Source organism: Acanthochromis polyacanthus, chromosome 22 (assembly GCF_021347895.1).
Source record: "Acanthochromis polyacanthus isolate Apoly-LR-REF ecotype Palm Island chromosome 22, KAUST_Apoly_ChrSc, whole genome shotgun sequence".
NCBI classification, from domain to species: Eukaryota; Metazoa; Chordata; class Actinopteri; family Pomacentridae; genus Acanthochromis; species Acanthochromis polyacanthus.
Window position 1 is genome coordinate 14,844,363 of NC_067134.1, and position 25,800 is coordinate 14,870,162.

At 40.5% G+C, this 25,800-nt stretch overlaps 1 protein-coding gene and 1 long non-coding RNA gene across 5 annotated transcripts in view; both read left to right on the plus strand.

Moving 5' to 3' along the window:
- Window positions 1-21,658, plus strand: part of LOC110970733 (NACHT, LRR and PYD domains-containing protein 1-like) — a 78,493-nt gene extending 56,835 nt beyond the window's left edge. The window contains exons 1-8 of one of the 4 annotated variants that reach the window (XM_051941909.1): window positions 9,487-9,871; window positions 12,527-12,809; window positions 13,888-13,992; window positions 15,188-17,033; window positions 17,112-17,285; window positions 17,582-17,755; window positions 18,778-18,824; window positions 18,975-21,658. In XM_051941909.1, the coding sequence (XP_051797869.1) occupies window positions 12,536-12,809; window positions 13,888-13,992; window positions 15,188-17,033; window positions 17,112-17,285; window positions 17,582-17,755; window positions 18,778-18,824; window positions 18,975-19,507 (3,153 nt within the window). In that variant the 5' untranslated portion in view covers window positions 9,487-9,871; window positions 12,527-12,535 and the 3' untranslated portion in view covers window positions 19,508-21,658. Of the gene's footprint in view, window positions 1-9,486; window positions 9,872-12,526; window positions 12,810-13,887; window positions 13,993-15,187; window positions 17,034-17,111; window positions 17,286-17,581; window positions 17,756-18,777; window positions 18,825-18,974 lie in introns of those variants that run through there. The other 3 variants (XM_051941910.1, XM_051941907.1, XM_051941908.1) reach the window with 3 other exon arrangements.
- Window positions 207-1,498, plus strand: LOC127531802 (uncharacterized). Its single transcript, XR_007938909.1, has 2 exons — window positions 207-343; window positions 1,342-1,498. It is a non-coding gene; the product is annotated as an uncharacterized LOC127531802 (long non-coding RNA).
- Window positions 21,659-25,800: the final 4,142 nt, after the last annotated feature.

Consider the following 25,800-nt stretch of genomic DNA (forward strand, 5'->3'; position numbering starts at 1 on the left):
ACACAACGCAGCAAACAAAGCAGCAGCAAAGCAGCAGCAGGTCCTTGGTGCTGCCACTCTGTACAGCAGCATGGCACACACACACACACACACACAGGACAGGGAGGGCACGTCAGAAGCCGCTCCAGCTTCCTTTGGCAACACATACGTGGCTACACAACACCAATCAAAGTAACGCGCCGAATGTTTTAAACGCCGGTGACAGCAGCAGAGGAGACGGGTATGGCTGCAGCCTGGAGACTCCTGCGTGATGGCGCTCGTCTCATGGTGTGGGCGTGTACAACAGCAAGTGTACATGGTCAAAAATCTAAAGCCGTGCTTTCAGTCAGCGATGTCGTTACAGGTAAATTCCCAGAGCGGCCGATTTTTATATCCATTTAATACATAAGACGTTTGACGTTTGAATGAAACGTTAACGTTTCATTTGAATTGTAAGGTGTCCGTGGGCTAACATGTAGCTACGTCTTTATTTGAGGAAACGTTTGTTGCCTCTTTATTTTTCTTTAAAGCTAATACCTAATGTTAGCTACCTAAAGCAGTGTTTTTCGAACTCTTTTACTGATAAATGAAAGTGTTTTTCAGTAAAGTGTCCCTCATGATAAGATGTTCAAAGAAAGAATTCACTTATTTACTTATTTATTTTAAATTATCATTTGTCCACCTATAAATGTCAACTCAACTTTTTTCCAAGATGAAATCATCTGCTTAATTGGCATGATTTATTTATTATTGTTCAGTAAGTCACCATTATGAAATGTATATAGTATGTCTAGGTGTTTTACAGATTTTGTTGTTATGTTCAGGGCAAAATGCGGCAAGAATAATATACAGAATACCTTTGTTTTGCATTCAGATGGCAATGATCATTGAAGGAAAATCATTTTTCATCATGAATATGCAAGAACTGTTGTAAAGACAATTGTGTCTCAGTGTGTAGCGTTAAACTGGAATAAATCAGAACACGATTCTCAGTTTAAGAGAATGTATGACAAGAAAATTATTAATTTCAATGAATTTTTATTGCTATTTTTGTATATTTTTCCCCTCCCAACTCCTTTTGAATGTCATGAAACATATGATTTTTGATTTGAAAGTGGACTGTGTGTTTTCTTGAGTGTAATAAATAATAAATGAGAATATAAATTAATATGACAGGCAAATTTATATTGTATCCCCATTTGACAATAAAAACAATAATAATAAAGCCTAAAACAATTTTTGACAACAGACTACTGTTTGTTTTTCCTATATTGTTCCTTCAGATCAAATGACTGTGTCTTCCACCAGAAATCATAACACCATGCTCATGAGTATGCTTTTGTTTTATTGCTATAACCACAGGTTATGTTGGACGTGGGAGGTTGGGAGAGCTGCGGGGTGTTTATTCTGAGGATCCCCATCCTGGATTTTGCAGCCAGTTCTGCCAGCGTCAGTCTTAGTGTTTGCTTGTGTGTGCACTCATGTGTATCTGTGAATAAAGATGCAGAGATAAAGGTCATGATATGTGGCATATTGATTTCACACATCACATACAGCAAGTGCCTATCCTGTATTGCTCCTGATGAGAGCTTGTAAGTGTAACTCTCTATATATTAAATATAAAATACACAATAGCAAGCTGTACAATAAAATAACATATCAGGTTCTGAACATACATCATCTGTAAAAGAGAGGTTTTTAAAAAAAAAAACTAAATACGTCTTATCTTTTTATTGTGACTTTACACACTTCACTCCACCTGTGCTTCACCTCCCATTTATCCACCGGGACGGTAACAGTGTTAGCACAGCCACCTGTAGTTTGACGTTGTGTAAGTACGTAGTATTCTGTGGAAAGCGCAAGAGAATTTAAGTGATGTTTGTGAGAAAGACATTTTCAACATTGTATAAACCCCGCTCGGACAGCACGTGAAAAGAAGACATGTCCGGACAAAGAGGAAATTTGGCCGCCCTAGATAAAGAACGGTCTTATTTGACGCGCCCTACATAAAGAACGGTCTTATTTGACGCAAGCTTTTATTCTGAAATTTAAGAGCTTCTGGGGATGTGGCTTCCTTGTCACCAGATGAGCGCCATGAGACGAGCGCCATCACACAGGAGGCTCCAGGCTGCAGCGATATAGTCTTGTCTCAGCTTTTATAGTGGGTGGGCGTGTCCCGATTGGCCCACAGCCCAACACTACCTGAGAGGACACAAAATGTCCTTAAGCAGGACTCATCCTGCTACACTATCACTTAAAAAATATCTCAAAACTTAAAAGCTGATGTCTCAGCAGGACCCGGAAAAGCTAGTCCATGCATTTATTTTCAGTCGGCTTGATTACTGTAACAGTGACTACGTTTATATGCCATCCATACTCGGGTTAAGGTCAATATTCTGGTTTCTGAAACATTTGGAATAACCCGTTTACATGCCTAAACAGACAGTTACTCCTGTTGTGTGACGCTGTGATAAAATTAATCTGGCCCTTCCTACAAATGTCACAGATGCTTTTGAATTGGCTGTTAGACCTGATGAATCTTTAGAATTCTTCACTCCTATATGTCTCTCTGAACTAATTTCAACAGTTTCTACATCCAAACCATCAACATGTCTTTTAGATCCTATCCCAACTAGACTCTTCAAGGAGATTTTACCTTTAATTAATTCTTCAATGTTAGATCTGATTAATCTCTCTCTAGTAACAGGCTATGTACCACAGGCTTTTAAGGTTGCTGTCATCAAACCTTTGCTTAAAAAGCCCACTTTAGATCCAGATGTGTTAGCTAACTATAGACCGATATCCAACCTACCATTTCTCTCTAAAATTCTGGAAAGAACAGTTGCAAATCAATTATGTGAACACTTACAAAGGAATAATTTGTTTGAAATGTTTCAGTCAGGCTTCAGAGTGCATCATAGCACAGAAACAGCTCTAGTGAAAGTTACTAATGACCTTCTCATAGCATCAGATAATGGACTAGTCTCTATACTTGTTTTGTTAGATCTTAGTGCAGCGTTTGACACAATCGACCACAACATTTTATTACAGCGTCTAGAACATTCAATTGGCATTAAAGGGACAGCACTGGACTGGTTTAAATCCTACTTATCAGATAGGTTCCAGTTTGTGCATGTCAACAATAACTCTTCTGAGCATACTAAAGTTAATCATGGAGTTCCTCAGGGTTCTGTCTTAGGACCGATACTTTTCACATTATACATGCTTCCTTTAGGCAATATTATTAGGAAGCATTGTATTAACTTCCATTGTTATGCAGATGACACACAATTGTATTTATCTATGAAGCCAGATGAAACTGATCAGTTAGCTAGACTGCAAGATTGTCTTAAGGACATTAAAACCTGGATGACTTTTAACTTCCTACTGCTAAATTCAGACAAAACTGAAGTCATTGTATTTGGCCCCAAACATCTTAGAAACTCGCTTTCAAAGCAAATAGTTACTCTGGATGGCATCACATTGGCCTCCAGTACTACTGTGAGGAATCTTGGAGTTATTTTTGACCAGGACATGTCCTTTAACTCACACATAAAGCAAGTCTGTAGGACTTCCTTTTTTCACCTGCGTAATATTGTAAAAATCAGGAACATTCTGTCTCAGAGTGATGCAGAAAAATTAGTTCATGCTTTTGTTACTTCCAGGCTTGACTATTGCAATTCCTTATTATCGGGTTGTCCAAATAGTTCTCTCAAACATCTACAGTTGATCCAAAACGCTGCTGCGAGAGTACTGACAAGAGTTAGCAAAAGAGATCATATTTCCCCTATACTTGCCTCTCTTCACTGGCTTCCTGTTAAATCCAGAATAGAATTTAAAATCCTTCTTCTGACATATAAAGCTCTTAATAACCAATCTCCATCATATCTTAAAGATCTGATAGTACCTTATTATCCTAGTAGAACTCTTCGCTCTCAAGCTGCAGGCTTACTTGTTGTTCCTAGAATTTCTAAAAGTAGAATGGGAGGCAGAGCCTTCAGTTATCAGGCGCCTCTCCTGTGGAACCTGCTCCCAGTTTGGGTTCGGGAGGCAGACACCCTCTCTATTTTTAAGACCAGGCTTAAAACGTTCCTTTTTGACAAATCTTATAGTTGGGGCTGACTGGGTGACCCACAGAGGTTCGGCTTGTGTCTTCATTGCACAGCTGACTCCCTCTTGGACGTCCCTTCGTTCTGCCTCTAGTCATGCTGCTATAGGCCTATAGGCTGCTGGGGGACTTTTCTTGACGCACTGAGCCCTTCTCTATCTACCTTTACATTTAATATGTATACCGTTATTGCAGTACATTCACTCTGTTTCCCCCTGTGCTATTTCTCCGAGTGTCCCTGGTCCCAGAGCTGGATGCTTCAGATCTGCGGTTGATGTTCCACCAGCTGGTCCAGTCTCCACCATGTCCACTGTGGGATGCTGTTGCTGACCTTCCTCCAGCCCTCTGCTTCCAACTCCCTTTTTCCACCAGTCAACTCTGCATTGCCTTCACTATACTGTTATGCTAACTTACATACTGTTTGAATTTTACTGCTAGCTATATATGGAGTATGTTTAATGTCAGAGCCGTACATCATAAGAGTAAATTATGAGTCAGTTTTCAATGTTAGCTTATACTTTGTCTGTGTCACATATCCTGTCATGCATGTATCCAAATGTGTGTTGTGTTTTCCTTGCTTTCCCACCCCTCCCTCTTCTCCCATCCCTCCCCCTTGCCCTCTTCTGTCCTTCTCAACCCGCCCGGCCAGCAGGCAGATGGGTCCCCCCTATATAGAGCCGGGTTCTGCTCGAGGTTTCTTCCCTGTTAAAAGGGTGTTTTTCCTTGCCACTGTCGCCTTTGGGCTTGCTCTGGGGGTCAGGCATTTGGGTTCTGTAAAGCGTCTTGAGACGAGTTGACTGTAATTGACGCTATATAAATAAAATTGAATTGAATTGAATTGAATTGTGCTGACGCTGTGTGGCGCTGTGGTGACGCGTGTGGGTTTCGCCATGTCTGTTTACCTCTCCTTGTGTATTTCCGATGGGTCGCGCGCCAGACGCGGCATACAAGTAGTTGCCGTATTCAAAAGACCAAGAGTCCTTTTGGATGAGACATGCGCAGAACGCAAACTAATGTTTCTTTCTGTAGGGATATTCCAATGTGCATTTATATGACGAGATATTCAGGTTAGAAAAGGAGTAACCCAGGGGTCTTATTCGGGTTTTTAAAAACCGGAATATAAGCATATTCAGGTTTTCGCGGATGTTTACATGGCCGTACGCAACCGGGTTATTGCTAATATTCTGGTTAAGAAAGGGTTTTTGACTGCATATAAACGTAGCCAGTATCTTTACAGGTCTACCTAAAAAAACAAACAACTGCAGCTGATTCAAAACTCTGCTGTTCGAGTCCTCACTAAGACCAAGAAAATAGATGATATCACTCCAGTTTTCCTGTCACTCAGAGGGTAGATTTTAAAGTCCTGCTGCTGGTCTACAAAGCTTTAATGGTCTAGGACCAAAATACATCAGACACCTCCTGACTCAATATGAACCAACCAGACCACTCAGGTCATCTGGATCAGGTCTTCTATTAGTTGCTAGAGTAAAAACCAAACATGGAGAAGCTGCATTCAGCTTCTATGCCCCATATATATGGAACAAACTCCCAGAAAACTGTAGATCAGCTGAAACTATCAGCACATTTAAGTCCATTCTGAAGACTTACCTGTTCTCAGCTGCTTTTGACTAAATTATTTTAAGTTATTTTAAATCTTATTTTATGACGGTTACTTTTAGCAGTTATACATATTTTTACATATTTTACATATTGGCTCCGAGGTTGATTCCCTGAGTTCACCCTGAGTTGTACAGCTAGTTCTGGTTCTGGTTGTAGTTCTGTATTCTTCCTGGTTCTGTGAATAAATTAAATTCGTTGTTGTTGCAAGTGTTGCAACAGTGGAGGGTATATCACAATAAAAATGTCAATGTCTTTTGACAGTTTGGACAGAACAGCAGTCTTCAGTTGAAGTCTGGTATAACTGTGTAGCATCCAGTAGCGTGATCACCGATGTGCCAAGAAAACAGCTGACCTCTGCCTCGCAATTAACCTTAAGACCATCTATAAAGAAAAAAAAGTTATTATCATCAGCTTATTGCGTTTGTTTAACCTTTTATATAGTGAGATAAATTCATCTTTTATTTTTATTGTTGTCTTAACCTGAATGTATAAAATTGTTCATTAAACATCAAATAATAAGTCATTATCACTAATTTAGGTACTTTTGTATGATAGAATAGAAGAGCAAAAAATACATAAACTTCTTAAAAAAATATTATTTATGATAATTTATATTCTAGTCTTCACTAAAGTTGTATATAATATTGCAGGATCCTTAACCCCTAACACATAAATTGAGCAGGTAAAATTATATTTTATGTGTTCCTTTAATATTTTGAATTGTTATTCAAATTTGTACAACATATAGCACTGTAGGGTCTTAAAATTAATACTGAAATTGGTCAGATACATTTCTATAATACCTAATATTGTCAGCTCTTCACTTTAAGTCAGGTACCTTTGTATCATATATTATATTGTAGTGTATTTAATCTAATATCATAATTAGTCAGGTCAATATATATATATATATATATATATATATATATATATATATATATATATATATATATATATATATATATATATATATACATTATGCAGTCTTAATATTTAATTCAGTCAAATAAAGTTGTAATAGTACAATAAATATATAGAACATTGCAAGGACTTCATTTTCATATTGAAATTTGTTAGGTTTCCAGTCATTTCTTTCCTAGAAAGCACTTTTACTCAAGGTTTGTTGCTTTGAATGTGTTGTTTACATTCCAGTGATTTCTTTTGATAGCCACTTCAAATAAGAATGTAAACATGTATTTCCAGGGATTTTCCTAAAAAGTGCTGGAGCTGCGTCACAATACGAGAAAGACGTTGTGTGTAGACCACAGTAAATTAGGTCAAAAGTAGAATTTCAGTTTCAAAGCTGTGTTTTTTTTGTTTGTTTTTTTGAGGGGTTTGTTGTCTCAGGTGTTTTTTTTTCTCCATTAGCTCTTGCATCATAAACGTGGAGGCGCCCACTTTGTATGATGTCATCAACCTGCCATGATTCCCGGCTCTCGCGGCGACCATCTAAATCGAGCGCTGTTATGATCTTAAAATGAAAAGATGAACTCATCAGACCATATTTAGTCCTAAAAGGTAATTATTCTTCCTCAGATATATAATACTGCAGGGCTCCAGACTGCGACTAAATGGTTGCATTTTGCGACCAAAATTTGAGCAAGTGTGTGTAAATTTTTCATCTACTCGCGCACGTGCGACCAGTAAATTTGCCGACTTTTTAAATTACTATTGAATATTTTTTGTTACTTACAAACTTCTGCTCCACACTTCAGCCCAGTATACAGTAATGTGCAAATGAACTGGTTTACCAACCGACATTAACTACAAAAGAAGAAGACGAACACCAAAGAAGAAGAAGGTGGGCCAATGTATGTGAGAGCGGGCGACGAATGACGATGAAGCTCCTGATGTTTTATAAAGCCTTTATTTACGTTTAGCCTTATTTTAAACAGAAATTTACCTTCCTGTCCTTCCCTCCTTTCTTGTCTCCATTCCATCTGCTTCTAAGTTTAGACACATCCTTTGCCAGACAGCAACAGCATGTAACCGTTCGTCATATCATGAAACTTCTTCTTAGAGAACCACTTCTTGTGCGCTGAATTGGTCACAAAATAAAAGCCCGTAGCATTAAGAATACGCCTTCAAAATAAAAGCCTGGAGGGAACGGTTATTATTAGCAAAACAAAGGCTTTCCAAAATTGAAGAACTGATCAACAGACCTTTATAAGAGTAATTTACACGTGATTTGGTATAAATACATAACGTGGACACGCATAACACATGCTTGTACTCAGCACAAGGTCTTTTTTATTACAGATTTCATCCATCGGAAATGATCCGTCAACTGAGCAGCCTTGGTGGAGTACTGCGCTCTCTGAGTGCTTTTCTTGTTATGTTGTGTCAACTGCTGCCCAATAAAGTGTGAATTGAAAACACAGTTTCTGCATTTATTGTGTAAGTATTTATGAGTAATACAGTGAAAATGAGAGGGAATGTGAATATTTACTTTGCAAGTCGATTTTGATGTGCGTCCCTAAATTTTCTGCTTGCGCTCCTAAAATTTGAAGTTGTGCTCCTAGGGAAAAAAGTTAGTCTGGAGCCCTGTACTGACATAATATTTATCCCATGAGGACCAGTTGGACCAGAGATAGTCTCTGATTTCCCTTCTTCAGTCTGAGCTCTGCACACCTTCATTTCTTTAACCATTTACTGTCTTAATTTGTCTAATTTTTGTACTTTTTTCTGTCTTGATTCCTCGCATTTTGCCCCTTTGTCTCATTTTTACCATTTTGTGTTTAAATTTGTCAAATCCTTACCATTTTGTGTCTCCTTTGTGTCAGTTTTATATCCTAGTAATTCTTTCAATTTCTGACATTTTCAGCCTTTTTTTCCCTCTAATTTTGACCTCAGTTATGTCTAATTTTTGTCGTTTAGGGTCTTAATTTCTCTCATTTTTGTCATTTTGTTTCACCTTTGTGTCATTTTGAGTAATAATTTGTCCCATTTATGTTGTTTTGTGTCTTAATTTGTCTTATTTTAATCATTTTGTGTCTTAATGTCATTTTCAGGGCTGCACAGTGGAATATTGTTTAGCACTTTCGCCTTGCAGCAAGAAGATCGATTCCCGGCCTGGGCCTGGGATCTTTCTGCATGGCGTTTGCATGTTCTCCCTGTGCATGCATGGGTTTTCTCCGGGTACTCCGGCTTCCTCCCACAGTCCAAAAATAGGCTGAGGTTAATTGATTAGTCTAAATTGCCCGTAGATGTGAATGCGAGAGTGATTGTTTGTCTGTATATGTAGCTCTGCGAAAGACTGGCGACCTGTCCAGGGTGTCCCCTGCCTTCGCCCGAGACAGCTGGGATAGGCTCCAGCACCCCCTGCGACCCTAGTGAGGACAAAGCAGTGTATAGAGAATGGATGGATGGATGTATGTCATTTTCATGTCTGAATTCTTTCAATTTCTGTCACTTTCTTTTTTTAATGTAATTTTGGCCTCAATTTGTCTCATTTTTGCCATTTTGTGTCACCTTTGTGTGTTTTTTTTGGTCTTAATTTGTCAATGTTTTGTAGTTTTGGGTCATAATTTGACTATTTACTGTCAGTTTGTGTTTTACATATGTAGTTTGTCATTTTCAGCCTTATTTCTGTAAATTTGTGTCTCATTTCTGTAGTTTTTCTCTCAGTTTGACTAATTGTTGTAGTTTTGTCTCATGTAGAATGTAATTTTCAAACATGAAAACCTGCTGTGACTGGGGGTTTGAAGTTTAGAGATGAAACTTTAAATGACTCCTTAGTTGTTGTTTTTTTCATATTCCAGCTCCCCCATAATCAGAACTGATTCCATCTGCTTGTCCAACATTCCAGATCCTGAATCAGTGGTTAGAAATCAGAGTGAAAGTGGGTGGAGGGTCAGTTTGTGGCAGCTGAATGAAGCAGTGTGTTGATCAGAACCTGCAGTTTGTGACTCTGCTGCTCCTTCAGTCGGTTTTAATTAGACTCGGTCCATTTGTCGGTCTTTAACATGAAAAAGGTTGAATGCTGAAATAATCCGTCACATGTAATGAGTGAGAATCAGCCTGTAAAATGTGCTCTTATTGTGAAACTCTGCCTGCTGCTTCCTCATAGGTGGAGTCCTGACTGGTTCCAGGAAACAGATCGCCTGTCTGAGCGTCCAGGAGTGGACTGGAAACTTTCTTCTTCTTCAGCGCTTTGAATAAAGCGTAAGTTTGCTTTGTTTGCTGCTTTAACTTCAGTAATGTTGCTGTTTGTTTCTGCTCTGTGATGTTTCTACATGTTCACTTCTTATTTCAGCACAAACTTTGGATGATTGCTGTTTAAACATGGATCAATATGATTATTAGCTTATTGATTGACTGCAATGTGTCAATATTTCTATTAGACTATGACTGACATGAGTCAGTTTGATGAGCTGCTGATGTTTCTTTGTTTGTTCACGATCCAAACTGCGTGGTGTCTTTTTGACTTTGGGTTTGTGGGTGAGTCTCTGCAGCTCAGCTCATGAATGATGTTTGTTTCCTGTGAAGGTAGAAAGTGTGTGTGAACTGCTGAGAGTTGAGCAGCATGGATGAGTGTGAGGACACTCATCCATGCATTTCTCAACCATAAGACGTCTGCTAAGGCCTTTCAGAGAATTTATCGATACTACTACACAAAGAGTAGATGTACATCAGTATACAAAGAACACATGTATATCAGTACACATAGAGTATGTGTATACCTGTAGACACAGTGAGTACATTAGACCTCTTCAAATTTGACCCTTTTCATCAGACATATGCAAACTGATATTATTCCCATTCTCCAAGGTCTAAATAAATTATATATACCAGTTACTTTGTTCTTGGACCTTGGCTATGCCTGCCTCAAGAGCCTGTGTAAATGTTAACTGATTTTAATGCACAAACAATTGGGACACTGCAAAAAATCAATGTGGTAGTATGATAGCACTGCACTGACACATATATTGCATAAGAAACTGTCAGATAGGATGTCACTAATACATATAGTGTCACTTGTTCAATGTGGCTTTCTTGAAACTGTCAAATTTTTCCTGTGGTACTTCACAGGTACTTACACAGGTGTTCATGTGTTTAATACCATATGCAAGAAAATTTTATTGGCTTTCATTTGGTACCACTTTCAATACTATAGCATCAACCTCTGGGAAGGAAGGTTGAAAACAAGGACATGACAAGGACATAATATCTCGAATTTTGCAGTGTTTTTGAAAAACGTCTACAATAACATTACATGGCTCTTGAGGCAGGCATAGCCAAGGTCCAAGATCAAAGTAAGTGATATATTTAGAATTGGAGAATGGGAATAATATCAGTTTGCATATGTTTGATCAAAAAGGTCAAATTTGAAGAGGTCTAATGCTTCTCTGTGTGCCTGGTCCTATGGTTCTGTCGCGGGTTGCCTGGTTACAGATGCTGCTGCGCACTGCTCCATGCATTTAAAAATATATGCACCCGAAACTCCACCATGTCCAAAAAAGCAAAAAAAGCAGCTGAGAAGAAACTGCACTTAAAAAAAATTAATTTTGGTTGGAACAAGGTGGGCCAGAAAGGGAAAGGGTGGGAACTCGAACCCATGGCAATGGGTACAAGAAAAACATTTTTTTCTGTTGCTCATGGACTGGCTGAGATAAGGTAGCATCAGGAGACAAACATGTAAGAAACATGAGAATAGAGAGGACCCAACCAGCAGGTCACAGTTTATCATCCCCAATCATCTCCTGAAGTCCATATGGTAAGGGACATCATGATGAGATTAGCTGGATTTCCTACAGTATATGTTTGTGAATTTACCAGAGGATGCTTATAATCATGCTGATGTGGCCGTAGACTCTACAGTATTTTAGTGACTCAATAAACTCCTAAGTTTTATTTAAATGCTTTTTAGTTTTCAATAAACATTTATTTAATAGCCTATATGTGATCAATAAATGGCCTTTGCCTATCTAAAGAAAAACTCACTCAAAACTCTGATATGCTAACAGTACTAAATAAATAAATATGTGCATACACACATCAATAAGTTAATACATTAACTGTGTTCAGATAAGATTTAGACATAGATGAAAAAAAATCTGTAGAGAATTTCTTTGAACAGTATTCTACATTCAGTTGTTTATGTTTTTGCAGAATCCAGTATTGTACACTGGTTGGTCATTACATTTTATTTCACTAGTGTGGTTTCACTATTTAAAATGATACCACTTCTTTTCAGACATAACCTGTTATCATAAAACAATAGAACATTTTTAATTCAGTGTTAATAAAACACTTCAAGCTTTAAGTATGGCTAAATGCTTTTTTTAAAATTTGGGTGGTAGCGGCCCCAAGTTCAGTAAAGTTGAAAAGACATTCACAGATTCAGACTTCCAGCATCTATAACTCATTAGATATAGGTTGTCAAAACATAAACGATGCCTCTTTCCCATCGTTCTAAGGCACACAATGTGCTACAAGCCCAGTTTTATCAAAAGTAGCTGTCTTTCAAGCTGCACAAATAACACTGGTGTCTATGGCGTGAACAGGGACCGTCTGCAACAGCAAAGAGAGACACAAATATTCAATAACTTCACTCATACATTGTAGTGTCACCAAAATCACTGCAGCCTTCAACTGGCTCCTGTTGACAAAGTATTTTAACAGAAATGCAAATGCTGTAATTTGGTTCTTTTAATAAACCATGTAACGTGGATGGATGCAATGCTGGCGTGACCACAGTGCCCACGTCTGATGTTGCTCACAGTGGTCTAAGGGACCACTCAGAGTTTGTGTGATTGCTCAGACTCATGAAAAATTAGAGGGAACATTGACTACAGACGTATTCTTTGACTTTATCAGGAAGTCACAATGACGTCAGAGGTGCTCTTGAACATCCTGGAGGATCTGAGAGATGATCAGCTGTCTAAATTCCAGTGGTTCCTGGAGCAGCCCGACAACGTTCAAGGCCTCCCCGCCATCAAAAAGAGCCGACTACAGACAACAAACAGGTGTGATGCTGTGGATGTGATGGTGGAGACTTATGGATGTCAGAGAGCTGTGCAGGTGACCAGGGTGGTTTTAGAGAAGATCTCCAGGAATGATCTGCTGCAGAGGTTGCCTGCCAGCAGCTCAGGACCAGAAGGTTGGTCACAAGACAAGAACAACATGATATCATTACAGTCAGAAAAATGCATGATTGTGCTACTACAGTTTGATAGAGTTCAAGTTCAAGTTTTTCCTGAGTCCACACATAAGGTCAGTTCCTCTGTAAAATCTACTGATCAACTCTACTGACTGAATGCTGCCCCCTGTTGTTTAAAGCTTGATATAACACCAAAATTCCTTCTGTATGAGCTGACCTTCTGGAAGCAAAACATGTCCCCATCAGCTCTCACTAAGGGCAGAGCAATGTTGTTGAAGCAGTTGCATTCCAAATCACAAACCTTTAAATTTAAATACATACTACAGCAGACCCTCACAAAGTAATCACTGTGTCCTGCAGTGTGCATGCAAATAGAACATACTACTTCATAATATGGTGCCTTAAACTCTCACTATCCCAGTCTGTAGAAATGTGGTGTCATCGGACTGTGAGCTCTCAGCAGCTCATATTTCTATTTCCACAACACACTGTTAAGTGCTGCGATTGTTCATACAGTGTGGATCAGAACAGGTAGAAAAACATGTTAGTTTGTATTCTACAAAATCAGTTTGAATGTGGTCAGACATCTGGGTATTTCTGACGTACTACATTTAGCATAATATGTACTGGGACGTACTACATCTTTTTCTATGCGTAACATGTTAGTATGTAGTACTATGTAACATTATGTTATACTTTCAAACCATCAACAACCTCCCAGCGACCTACAACACTGAAAATGTCAAGTCTTCAGAGGGTTTGGATGGAGCAATAAGGCAGCCATGCAGACTGACTATTTTAAAAAGACAACCCTTCTTCCCTCTATAGCAGAATGATAATGAGGTGAAGCCAGAACACTCTGTTCTTCAGAATGGTCTGGATATGCCAGACTAATGTCAGAGTAACATTAGGTTTTACTTTGAAGGAGGACTTTGGTGTCAGAAAACCAGAGTTAATCAGCACCATAAACTTATCTGTAAATGTCAACATAAAGTCCCTTCTAAGTCTGTTGTAACTGAAATAAATTAAAGCAGTAAGCAGTGGAGAATATAACATGTGATCTCTGTCTGTCTGTCAGTGCATGTCAGTGATGCTGGGGAGACTTCAGAGAACAGAGAACCTTCTTCCTCTCAGACTCAGCCTCCTCTTCCTCAGACTGAAGATAAAGCTGATGGATTCTTTGGTATGTAAAGAAAGATGACAGCTGTTCATCATGTCAGAAAAGGATGCTGAGATTAAGCAGGTTGTTTTTTACAACACAGAACAATGGTTTTCTATGGAGTTGCATGAGGCAGCAGGTTGTAGTGTAGCTGTAGCATAACGGTCAGTTTTGTGGCTGGTGATCCTCAAATCCAGTTTTCTGAACTGGTGCCATTTAAGCTAGTTTCTGAGGGCCTTTTGGCAGTGAAGAAAACTGTACTCACTGACACATTGACTGTCTTCAGTTTTTCTGCAGGAAAGATCTACATTTTAAGTGTTATGATGGTCTGTCTCTCTTCTGTTGTTAAATGCCTTGTCCTCTCATTTTTTATAGCAACACACTACTTTCTGCAGTACAATACTGTTCAAATAATGCTCTGGAGTGTTGCACGGTGTGTTCCAACACTACTTTATGCAGACAGAGGGGGTTGGAAGGAATCTTGAAATGTTGGGACACCTGTAGGATTTGGTGGCACCAACTTTCAAAGCTTGATCAACCTCCATTGCTGCAGAACAGCTTTAAGTTGTTAACCCATTTCTGTTTCCTGAAAGAGGCCTTTTTGCATAATTCTGAAATGTACATTATTTTTCAGTTTTGGGTAATCTTACCTTCTTTTTTTTTTTTTTTTTTTTTTTAAAAAAACCTCCGGCAGTTTACCACTTACCTTTGTTCCATTTCAAGTTATTCATTGGACTTTAAGTGCTTGAATTTCAATTAAAAAAACCTGGAAAAAATCAGGGCGTTCTAAAAATTTTGACAGGGAGTGGACTGATAAGGGCCCAATGAGCCCAGAACAGGGATGCTGGTCCAGCTCTGTTTTTAGGTTCTGTAGTCTGAAGGGTCTTGCCCTCATCAGAACTCTAAGAACAGCTTAATCTGGACTTGGTGAAAACCGCCTACCTTCTGACTGCCTCCATAGTTCACCATCTGGGTAGCCCTTTAGCTGAGTTGCCCTTTCAGTCAGTTTTTTCAGTCACTTTCCTCCAAATGATCAGAGTCAGTTGCTGCATTATGTGTAGAGTTTAGGATGAAACCCTCAGGAATAAGTTTAGAAAAATCTCACACACACATTTGCCCAACTTGTTATTACCATCAGATGTTATACGTGGCTAATTAGAAGACCAACCTCTTTGTAGTTGGTAGTTGCCTCACACTGTTCCCTTCATGCTTGACACAGATGAGACTGTTCCGGGACCAGAATCACATCCCATCAGATATTACCAACAGAAGCTTCAGTCAAACTTCCAGGACACGTTTATGGTTGCAACAGAGGGATGGGCAGCAGATGAGGACCGTCTGATTGATATCTACACAGAGCTGTACATCACAGCTGGCCGGGACGTGCACGTCAACACACAGCATGAGGTCCTACAGATTGACAAGATGTGGAAGCCAATAGACACAGAGACACAGATCCAACCCAGAGACATTTTCAAGCATCCTTCTGGAAAAGACATACCCATCAGAACAGTGTTGACCAATGGGATTGCAGGGATTGGAAAAACATTCCTCGTGCGCAAGTTTGTGTTGGACTGGGCTGAAGAAAAAAACAATCAAGATGTGCATCTTATTTTCCCGTTCACTTTCCGTGTACTGAATTCATTGCAAGGACAAGAGTTTGGTTTGGCAGAGCTCATTCATTTCTGTATCCCAGAAACTAAAGACGTCACAGTGGAGGCTCTGAATTACATCTTTACAGTTCTGCAGTCATCAGGAAACAGCAGCTACCACAAGAGCAGATTCAAACTGCTGTTTGTGTTTGATGGACTGGACGAAAGTCGTCTTCATCTGGACTTTGATGTCAACAACATTCGCTCCGTGGACGTGACAAAGTCAACTCAAATAGAAGTTCTGCTGAGGGAACTTATCAGTGGAAAACTGTTGCGCTCAGCTCGACTCTGGATAACCACACGACCTGCAGCAGCCAATCAGATCCCTCAAAACCTTGTCAACACTACAACAGAGGTCAGAGGGTTCACCGACCCAAAGAAGGAGGAGTATTTCAGGAACAGATTCAGAGATAAGAGGCAGGCCAAAAAGATCATCTCCCACATGAAGACATCACGAAGCCTCCACATCATGTGCCACATCCCAGTGTTCTGCTGGATCACTGCCACGGTTCTGGAGGAGCTGCTGGAAACCAGAAAGGGAGGAGATCTGCCCAGAACCCTGACTGAGATGTACGCAGAGTTTCTCATACTTCAGATTGATCACACAAAAGAAAAGTACAGTCTAGAGAAGTGCATTCAGTGCATTAAGTCATTAGCTAAACTGGCTTTTGAACAACTGCAAAAAGGCAACCTGATCTTCTATGAGAAAGATCTGAGAGAAAGTGGCATCAATGTGAGTAAAGCCTCAGTGTACTCAGGAGTGTTCACAGAGATCTTCAAAGCAGAGCGAAGACGGAAACAGACAGACAAAATGTTCAGCTTCGTCCATCTGAGTGTTCAGGAGTTTCTGGCTGCTCTTCATGTCCATCTGACCTTCATCGACTCTGGAATCAGCCTGCTGAAAGATGAACAACAAACAACATCCTGTTGGTCTGAAATGTTCCAAACTTATTCAACAGGTTTCTACCAGACAGCTGTGCACGAGGCCTTACAGAGTCCAAACGGACACCTGGACTTGTTCCTGCGCTTCCTCCTGGGTCTGTCACTGTCAGCCAATCAGAATCTCCTACGAGACCTGCTGACACAGACGGGAAGTAGCTCACAGACCAATCAGGGAACAGTGAAGTACATCAAGGAGAAGATCAGTGAGAATGTGTCCATAGAGAGAAACATCAATCTGTTCCACTGTCTGAATGAACTGAATGATGTTTCTCTAGTGGAGGAGATCCAAGACACCCTGAGATACGGACATCTGTCCACAGATGAACTGTCTCCTGCTCAGTGGTCAGCTCTGGGCTTCATCTTACTGTCATCAGAAGAAGATCTGAACGTGTTTGACCTGAAGAAATACTCTGCTTCAGAGGAGGCTCTTCTGAGGCTACTGCCAGTGGTCAAAGCCTCCAAGAAAGTTGTGTAAGTAGTTGGAGACTGAAGATACTTTTTTCATTTTGCTGCTGTTTCATCAGTATAATCTGCTTTTTGTCTCTTCAGATTGAGTGGCTGTAATCTGTCAGAGATAAGCTGTAGAGCTCTGGCCGCAGTCCTCAGCTCCCAGTCCTCCAGTGTGACAGAGCTGGACCTGTCTAACAACAACCTGCAGGATTCAGGAGTGGAGAGTCTTTCTGCTGGACTGGAGAGTCCACACTGTAAACTGGAAGCTCTCAGGTCAAAACGCACACTTCGAAACTGATATGATTTCTATCAGTGGATAAACAGCTAACCTGAGTGGAATCATTTTTGCTGATGGGATTCATCAAATGAGTTTCACTGAACTTGTGTAGGACTTTGTCAGGGTTTATTTTTGACATGATTAAATCCCACCAATCATTGTTGAGATTGTTGATTTGCGTGAGACGCAAGAAATGTGCAGCAAAATGTAGCTGAAAGACAAAGAAGAAAAGAGAGTGAGAAACATCCAGCCAAGTGTTGACCGTCAGGTTTGTGTTGTTTTGTGTGTGCAGGCTGTCAGGCTGTCTGGTCACAGAGGAAGGCTGTGCTTCTCTGGCCTCAGCTCTGAGCTTCAAGTCCTCACATCTGAGAGAGCTGGACCTGAGCTACAACCATCCAGGAGACTCAGGAGAGAAGATGCTGAGGGCTAAAGTGCAGGATCCACACTGTAGACTGGACACTCTCAGGTACAGACAGACACTATCATCCTTGTGTTGCAGGACAAGCCTGCCCCTTTCCATCGGTAGGTTTCAGGGTGTGTGAGATGTCAGAGAAAGTGCTGCAGCGGTAGGAAGGAAGCTGAAGAAGGGCCATGTGTATGGTGCAGCTGCAGTCACAGCTCATGTTATGGTCCAAACAGAGACATATATCCAAGTGTGTTCTGGAGAAGCTGAGTGTGTGTACAGTGTGCTGCAGAGCTTGAATAAAGTTCCTCGTTCTCCACCACAGAGTTGGTCTGGACTCTGAATACAATTTGTTCCCAACAGCGATCCATGGTAAGCTAAGTGAGCTAGCTTTTACCCGCGGCTGTCCAACTATGGTTCAGAAGCCGACAAAACCAGGTTGATAACACTAGCTTCGCAGAAAGACTGGAAGCAATGGAAACTGTTAGCATAGCTTAGCACAAAGATTGGGAGCAGGATAAACTGTTAGCGTAGCTTAGCACAAGACTGGACGCAGGATGAAGTGTTAGCCTAGCTTAGCTCAAAGACTGGAAGCAGAGTAAACTGATATCATAGCATAGCACAAAAGCTGGAAGCATTGGGAAATTGTTAGCTTAGCTTAAAGACAGGAAGCAGGTAAAGTGTTAGCCTAGTTTAACACAAAGACATGCAGCAGGGTAAACGGTTAGCCTAGCTTCGCACAAACACAGGAAGCAGGATACACTGTTTGCCTCGCATAGCACAAAGAATGGAAGCAGGATAAACTGTTAGAATAGCTTAGCTCAAAGACAGGAAGCAGGATACACTATTAGCTGAGCTCCGTGAAAAGAGGAAGCATAAATGAGTGAAGCTGAATAACGAGTGTAAACTGAGCTGAAACGTGATGAGAACAGGACAGGACATTAGAGATGCTGCATTCAGGTTTCAGGTGTCTGGGTCTTCATGTTGGAGTGGTCCTTTATCAGTGGAACAGTGTGAGAGCCATGTAACGTCCATGTGTGCTGCTGAAAGAGTCACTGCTGCTCTGACCATCCTCCTCTTTTCAGGGTGACACCTGCTGGAGTCCGATGGTTGACACCAGGTCTGAGGAAGTGTAAGTGTGTTTTAATGGATTGATGGAAACAAAGCAGCACATTCAACCATCTTCAAAGTGTCACATCTCTGAGGCCATCATCAAAGGTTTAATACTGATCACATGATCCATCAAAAACTGCAGCTGTGTTGTGTTTGTTCTCTCCATCAGATTCCTGTCAACTCACAGTCGACACAAACACAGTCAGCAGAGGACTCAAACTGTCTGACAACAACAGGAAGGTGACATATGCGGAGGAGGATCAGTCGTATCCTGATCATCCGTACAGGTTTGACTACTGGTATCAGCTGCTGTGTCGAACTGATCTGACTGGTCGCCATAACTGGGAGGTGGAGTGGAGAGGAGGGGTTCATATATCAGTGAGTTCCAAAGGAATCAGAAGAAAAGGACACAATACTGACTGTGGGTTTGGATCTAATGATCAGTCCTGGAGTCTGATCTGCTCTCATCGTAATGGTTACTCTGTCAAACACAATGACAGAGAAAGAGCCATCAGGTCCTCCTCAGTCTCTCACAGAGTTTCAGTTTATGTGGACATTCCTGCTGGAACTCTGTCCTTCTACAGAGTCTCCTCTGACTCTCTGATCCACCTCCACACCTTCAACACCACATTCACGCAACCTCTCTGTCCTGGATTTGGGTTCATCTGGTCCAGGTCTGGTTCGTCAGTGTTTCTGTGCTGAGTTCAGTCTCCAAAGTCTCCTCCTGTTAGAGAAACAGTGTTGAACAGATAGTTGAGTGTCTCCATGACTCTGTCCCTCAGAAACATGTTTTCACATTCATGAATTATAAGTGTTTCTTTGTGAAATCCTTCTAAATGATTCCACATAAACTTGTTCCTCTTCAAAGATGGCCCATGGCCTGTCCATTGGTGTGCCCTGTATAGTTGACCTGGCTGTGTCTGACCCTTACTGTGTGTTTGTTAATATCATCATGTTTCACCAGCAGAAGGCCCCAGTGAGAATGGTGAGGAAACGCTACCTAACTTCTGAAGTTGCTGCAAATTTTTATAACAATGTCTTTGTTTTTTTTACATGAAAATCACTGTAAAAACTGTATGCCAATATTTCTTGTCCCAGGTTTGTAGGCAAAGAATTTGTTTACATATTGTGCAGGTTTTAATAAAAGATAAAAAAAAAAAGAAACACGCACACAAGAACAAACAACATAAAAACAAAAACATTACCTTGCCAGAAATTGATTGAGTTAAAAGTCTTTACATAACGCCAAACATGAAAACAAATGGTACATTACATACTTACATGCACAAATATATTGTATAGGTCTACAGCAAAATATTGTAGCACTGAGCAGCAATATGAGGCAGGAACAAAGAGAAATCTTGCAGTTCACACACCAAGGCTTTATTGTCATCACCACAATAAGCACTAAGGAAATACACACCCACTGTGCCAGCTCGCAGGTCGAGGTCATTCCCCCAACAACCCCCCTGAGTGACGGTACAGTGGAAAACAGTGAACCCACCAAATGAACCCAGCATGTGGGATTAGGACAATGCAAAACAACCAGTAATAGGTAAATAACCCCACAAAGCAACCCCAAAGAACACACAAGTTCCCATGATGCATAGCGGCTCTAACACCCGGAACACAGTCACTTGCTGCAGCGACCCCTAGCGGCCCCCACGGCCACTACAATATTAATTTAAATTTAAATAGTATCTTCTGTCAAATCAAAATTTCCCAAAAAGTCTTTAAATGATCCCCACTTCTTTTCAAATATAGACAATTTTTTTCCCCCATCTTGACAGAAAAATCCAGAAATGCAGAATTTTTTGCAAATTAAAAAGAAAAACTGAAATATCACATGGTCATAAGTATTCACTAGCGTGATCTCCTCCTCTCAAAAACCCACAATTTGAGGAGTGAATCAGACCCCTTTGCTTTTTAAGACCTGGACAGATGGAATGTTCAACCCCTTCAAAGTTCACTCAAAGCACCGCGACACGCGATGTGACGTAACGAGGCCTCGTTCTTGATAGTCACGTGATTGTGGGCGTACTGAAGATCGGCCACCTGATCTTTCATTTTGACCATGAAAACTTAACGGGGAAAAGATCCTGCGCTGTAGAAAATCAGTCGATCAAATTTTATTTTTTCCAAAAATGAATTGGGGACTATGGAGCAAAAGCATTTTGGAGCCAACCCTAGTGGATGGTGTGATATTGTAAGTTTTTGACACTTCCGGGTGGGCTTCAATTTTAGAGCCAGATGCTATGTCCATCTTTATATACAGTCTACGGATTCACTCTATGGAAAAGTCATGTCGTTGATTGACCATTAGATGGCAGCAGAGACTCAGGCACAAATCTCTGTCCCTGCAACCAATCAGTAGTCAATAAAACTGATGTTCTCAACCAATCAATAATCTGACACTCATCAGACTGAATGTGTTCATTTTGTGGTAGTTTTATCTCATATTTTGATCATTTTATACACTTATGATAGTTTATCTCAAATTTTGGTCATTTATACATATTTGTGGTAGGACATGGCCAGCTACAGGAAGAAAATGGAGGATCAGCTGCAGAATAACAACACAAGGCAGGGCATATGCATAAAGAGGGAGCCTGAACCTGAGGGCAGAGACTGCGTCAACAAGTTAAACCTGTTTTTTTTTGTGTTAGGCTAGGCAGCTAGTTTCCTCTGAAGTGGTGTTGCCAGATAAGGTAGAAATCTGTTTCTTGCTTCGATGCCCTGACAACAGTGATGTCACAGCCCTACCTGTTCCTCAGGTGAGGTCTGCTTTTACCGTCTTTGTCTCACAGCTTCTTTTCCCCGTCTGAATGTGAGTTAAAGACACTTTAAACTGTTTATCTTTTATATATCTATAGAACAAAAAACGGAATTATTCATTATATTTTAAATCAAAAACAACATTGTTGTGACACAATTAAAACATTAAATCTTTTTTTCCCCTAAAACCAAATCTTCAGACATGTTGGAGTGTTCCCACCCAGCCGGGGTTATCAAACTGATGCAAATAGTGCAGAAATCAATGTGTTTTATCAGTAAATATCATTTGTAGGCTATAAGCCAGAACCCCAAATTTCACCTATCGGTACCATTCAGATGGAGTAAGCCTCACTGTGATTTTTAGCAAGATATATATCCCTAGAGATGAAAAAATTGTGATAGCCTTGTATAACTCTCGGCCATCACTGTGTTATCACCCTAAATGTATACGTGGGGTGCTGCGATTTATATGAAAATTCGAAATTCACTAGAATTTCTTAAAATTCGGTTATTGGTCACAATATTGGCTCAGTATGTTAAAATTAGAATAAAAGCATATAAAGAAGAAAAATATATCACATTTACACACGTGGACAAAATTGTTGGTACCCCTCAGTTAAAGAAGGAAAAACCCACAATTCTCACTGAAATCACTTGAAACTCACAAAAGTAACAATAAATAAAAATTTATTGAAAATTAAATAATCAAAAACAGCCATCACTTTTGAATTGTTGATTAACATAATTATTTTAAAAAACAAACTCATGAAACAGGCCTGGACAAAAATGATGGTACCTCTATAAAAGATTGAAAACTATTTGACCAGAGTGACATGATTAACTCAGGTGTGTCATTTAATTGACATCACAGGTGTTTCCAAACTCATAATCAGTCAGTCTGCCTATTTAAAGGGAGACAAGTAGTCACCCTGCTGTTTGGTGAAAAGGTGTGTACCACACTGAACATGGACAACAGAAAGCGAAGGAGAGAATTGTCCCAGGACATCCGAAAAAAAATTATAGACAAACATCTTAAAGGTAAAGGCTATAAGACCATCTCTAAACAGCTTGAAGTTCCTGTGACAACAGTGGCTCATATTATTCAGAAGTTCGAGACCCACGGGACAGTAGCCAACCTCCCTGGACGTGGCCGCAAGAGGAAAATTGATGACAAATTGAAGAGACGGATCGTTGGAATTGTATCCAAAGAGCCCAGAGCAACCTCCAAAGAAATTAAAGGTGAACTCCAAGGCCAAGGTACATCAGTGTCAGATCGCACCATTCGTCGTTGTTTGAGCCAAAGTGGATTTCATGGGAGACGACCAAGGAGGACACCACTGCTGAAAAAAACTCATAAAAAAGCCAGACTGGAATTTGCAAAAATGCATGTTGACAAGCCACAAAGCTTCTGGGAGAATGTCCTTTGGACAGATGAGACCAAACTGGAGCTTTTTGGTAAGGCACATCAACTCTATGTTCATAGACTCAAAAACCAAGCATACGAAGAAAAGAACACTGTCCCTACGGCGAAACATGGAGGAGGCTCAGTAATGTTTTGGGGCTGCTTTGCTGCATCTGGCACAGGGTGTCTTGAAAGTGTGCAAGGTACGATGAAATCTGAAGACTATCAAGGCATTCTGGAGAGAAATGTGCTGCCTAGTGTCAGAAAGCTTGGTCTCAGTCGCAGGTCATGGGTCTTCCAACAGGACAACGATCCAAAACACACAGCCAAAAACACCCAAGAATGGCTGAGAGAAAAGCGTTGGACTATTCTAAAGTGGCCTTCTATGAGCCCAGATCTGAATCCCATTGAACATATGTGGAAGGAGCTGAAACATGCCATTTGGAGAAGACACCCATCAAACCTGAGACAACTGGAGCTGTTTGCTCATGAGGAGTGGGCCAAAATACCTGTTGACAGCTGCAGAACGCTCATTGACAAATACAGAAATCGTTTAATTGCAGTGATTGCCTCAAAAGGTTGTGTAACAAAATATTAAGTTATGGGTACCATCATTTTTGTCCAGCCCTGTTTCATTAGTTTGTTTTTTTAAATAATTATGTTAATCAACAATTCAAAAGTGATGGCTGTTTTTGATTATTTAATTTTCAATAAATTTTTATTTATTGTTACTTTTGTGAGTTTCAAGTGATTTCAGTGAGAATTGTGGGTTTTTCCTTCTTCAACTGAGGGGTACCAACAATTTTGTCCACGTGTGTATAATATAATTATGAGTTAGACAGAGGAACAGAGGAAAACAAAGTTGTGATTTCGACAAAATCACAACTGGGGGTATGGTTTCACGCTGCCAAACTATATGCCCACATAAACAATTACTGTGACAAATTCTGACATATTCTGAACTACTACCTTTTTAGAAAGATTTTAAGTGGTTAGTCGATGCTGTGCATGCCCTGGTTTGTACAATTTTTAGCAAAATATTCAGTTGCTTTTCGGAAATCGAAGCATTTCCGCAACTGTTTTTCGCCAAATTTAACATATTTTTATGTTATGTTGCAAAAGTATTGCATAAATGTGATATATTTTTTCCTCTTCATATGTTTATATTCTAATTTTAACATACTGAGCCCATATTGTGACCAAAAACCGAATTTTAAGAAATTCTAGTGAATTTCGAATTTTCATATAAATCGAAGCGCCCCGCTTATACATTTAGGGTGATAACACAGTGATGGCCGAGAGTTATACAAGGCTATCACAGTTTTTTCATCTCTAGGGATATATATCTTGCTAAAAATCACAGTGAGGCTTACTCCATCTGAATGGTACTGACCACCTCACTTGGCTCATAGCCTATACTGAATGACCAGGTCTTTCCATCAGTGGAGTTTTTCCTCCCTGATGGCACAGGCATGTTTCAAGATGACGATGCCAGGATTCATGGGGCTCACATTGTGAATGAGTAATCAGAGAGCATAAGATAAGATTAGATAATCTTTTATTACTCCCCATGTCACGGGAAATTTCCCATGTTACAGCATACAGTAAGAGCAACAATAAACAACAATATAGTTATAATCATTATAATATTTACAATGTGCACAAGAGTGAAGGATGGCAAAAGTGGCTAATGGAATGATGTAAGGTGCAAGAAAATTCAAATGGCGTAAGAACTATGCAGATTATGTGATAAAGGATGATGTGATAAAGTCCAGTTTATGTTAACATCAGCCAGTGATGCTGATGTTATAAAGTTTTATAGCAGATGGAATGAATGACTTGCGATAGCGCTCCTTCTTGCAGGGTGGGTGTCTCAGTCTGCTCCTGAAGAAGCTACTTAAAGACTCCACAGTGTCATGCAGTAGGTGAGAGGGATTGTCCATGATGGATGTGAGCTTTGCCAACATCCTCCTCTCACCCACCTCCTCTATGGAATCCAGGGAACAGGCCAGGACAGAACCGGCCCTCCTGACTAGTCTGTTCAGTCTCTTTCTGTCCCTTTTAGTGCTCCCTGCTCCCACCACTGCATAGAAAACAGCAGACGCTACCACAGAGTCATAGAATGTCCGGAGCAGAGTCCTGCACACTCCAAAGGACCTCAGTCTCCTCAGCAGGTGGAGACAACTTTGGCTCTTCTTGTACAGGACCTGTGTGTTGTGTGACCAGTTCAGTTTGTTGTTGAGGTGAACACCCAGGTATTTGTATGAGTTCACTATCTCAATGTCCATACCCTGGATGTTCACTGGTGCACTCTGAGGTGTCCTCCTCCTGCGGAAGTCGATGGTCATCTCTTTCGTCTTACTGGCGTTGTGCTGCAGATGGTTTCGCTCACACCAGTCGACAAAGTGAGAGATGACCGTCCTGTACTCCCGCTCGTCCCCATCAGACACACACCCAACAATGCCTGTATCAATTTCTGGAGGTGACAGCTCCCAGAGTTGTAGTGGAGGTCCGATGTGTACAGGATGAAGAGAAAGGGAGAGAGCACTGTCCCCTGTGGGGCCCCAATGCTGCTGACTACTACATCAGACACACAGTCCTGAAGCCTCACGTACTGTGGTCTGTTGGTGAGGTAGTCGATGGTCCAAGCAGCCAGGTGACAGTCTACTCCCGCTCCCTCAAGTTTCGCCCTGAGCAGAGAAGGCTGGATTGTGTTGAAAGCACTGGAGAAGTCAAAGAACATGACCCTCACAGTGCTGCCAGTGTCCTCCAGGTGAGTCAGCGATCTTTGCAGCAGGTAGACGACTGCATCATCCAC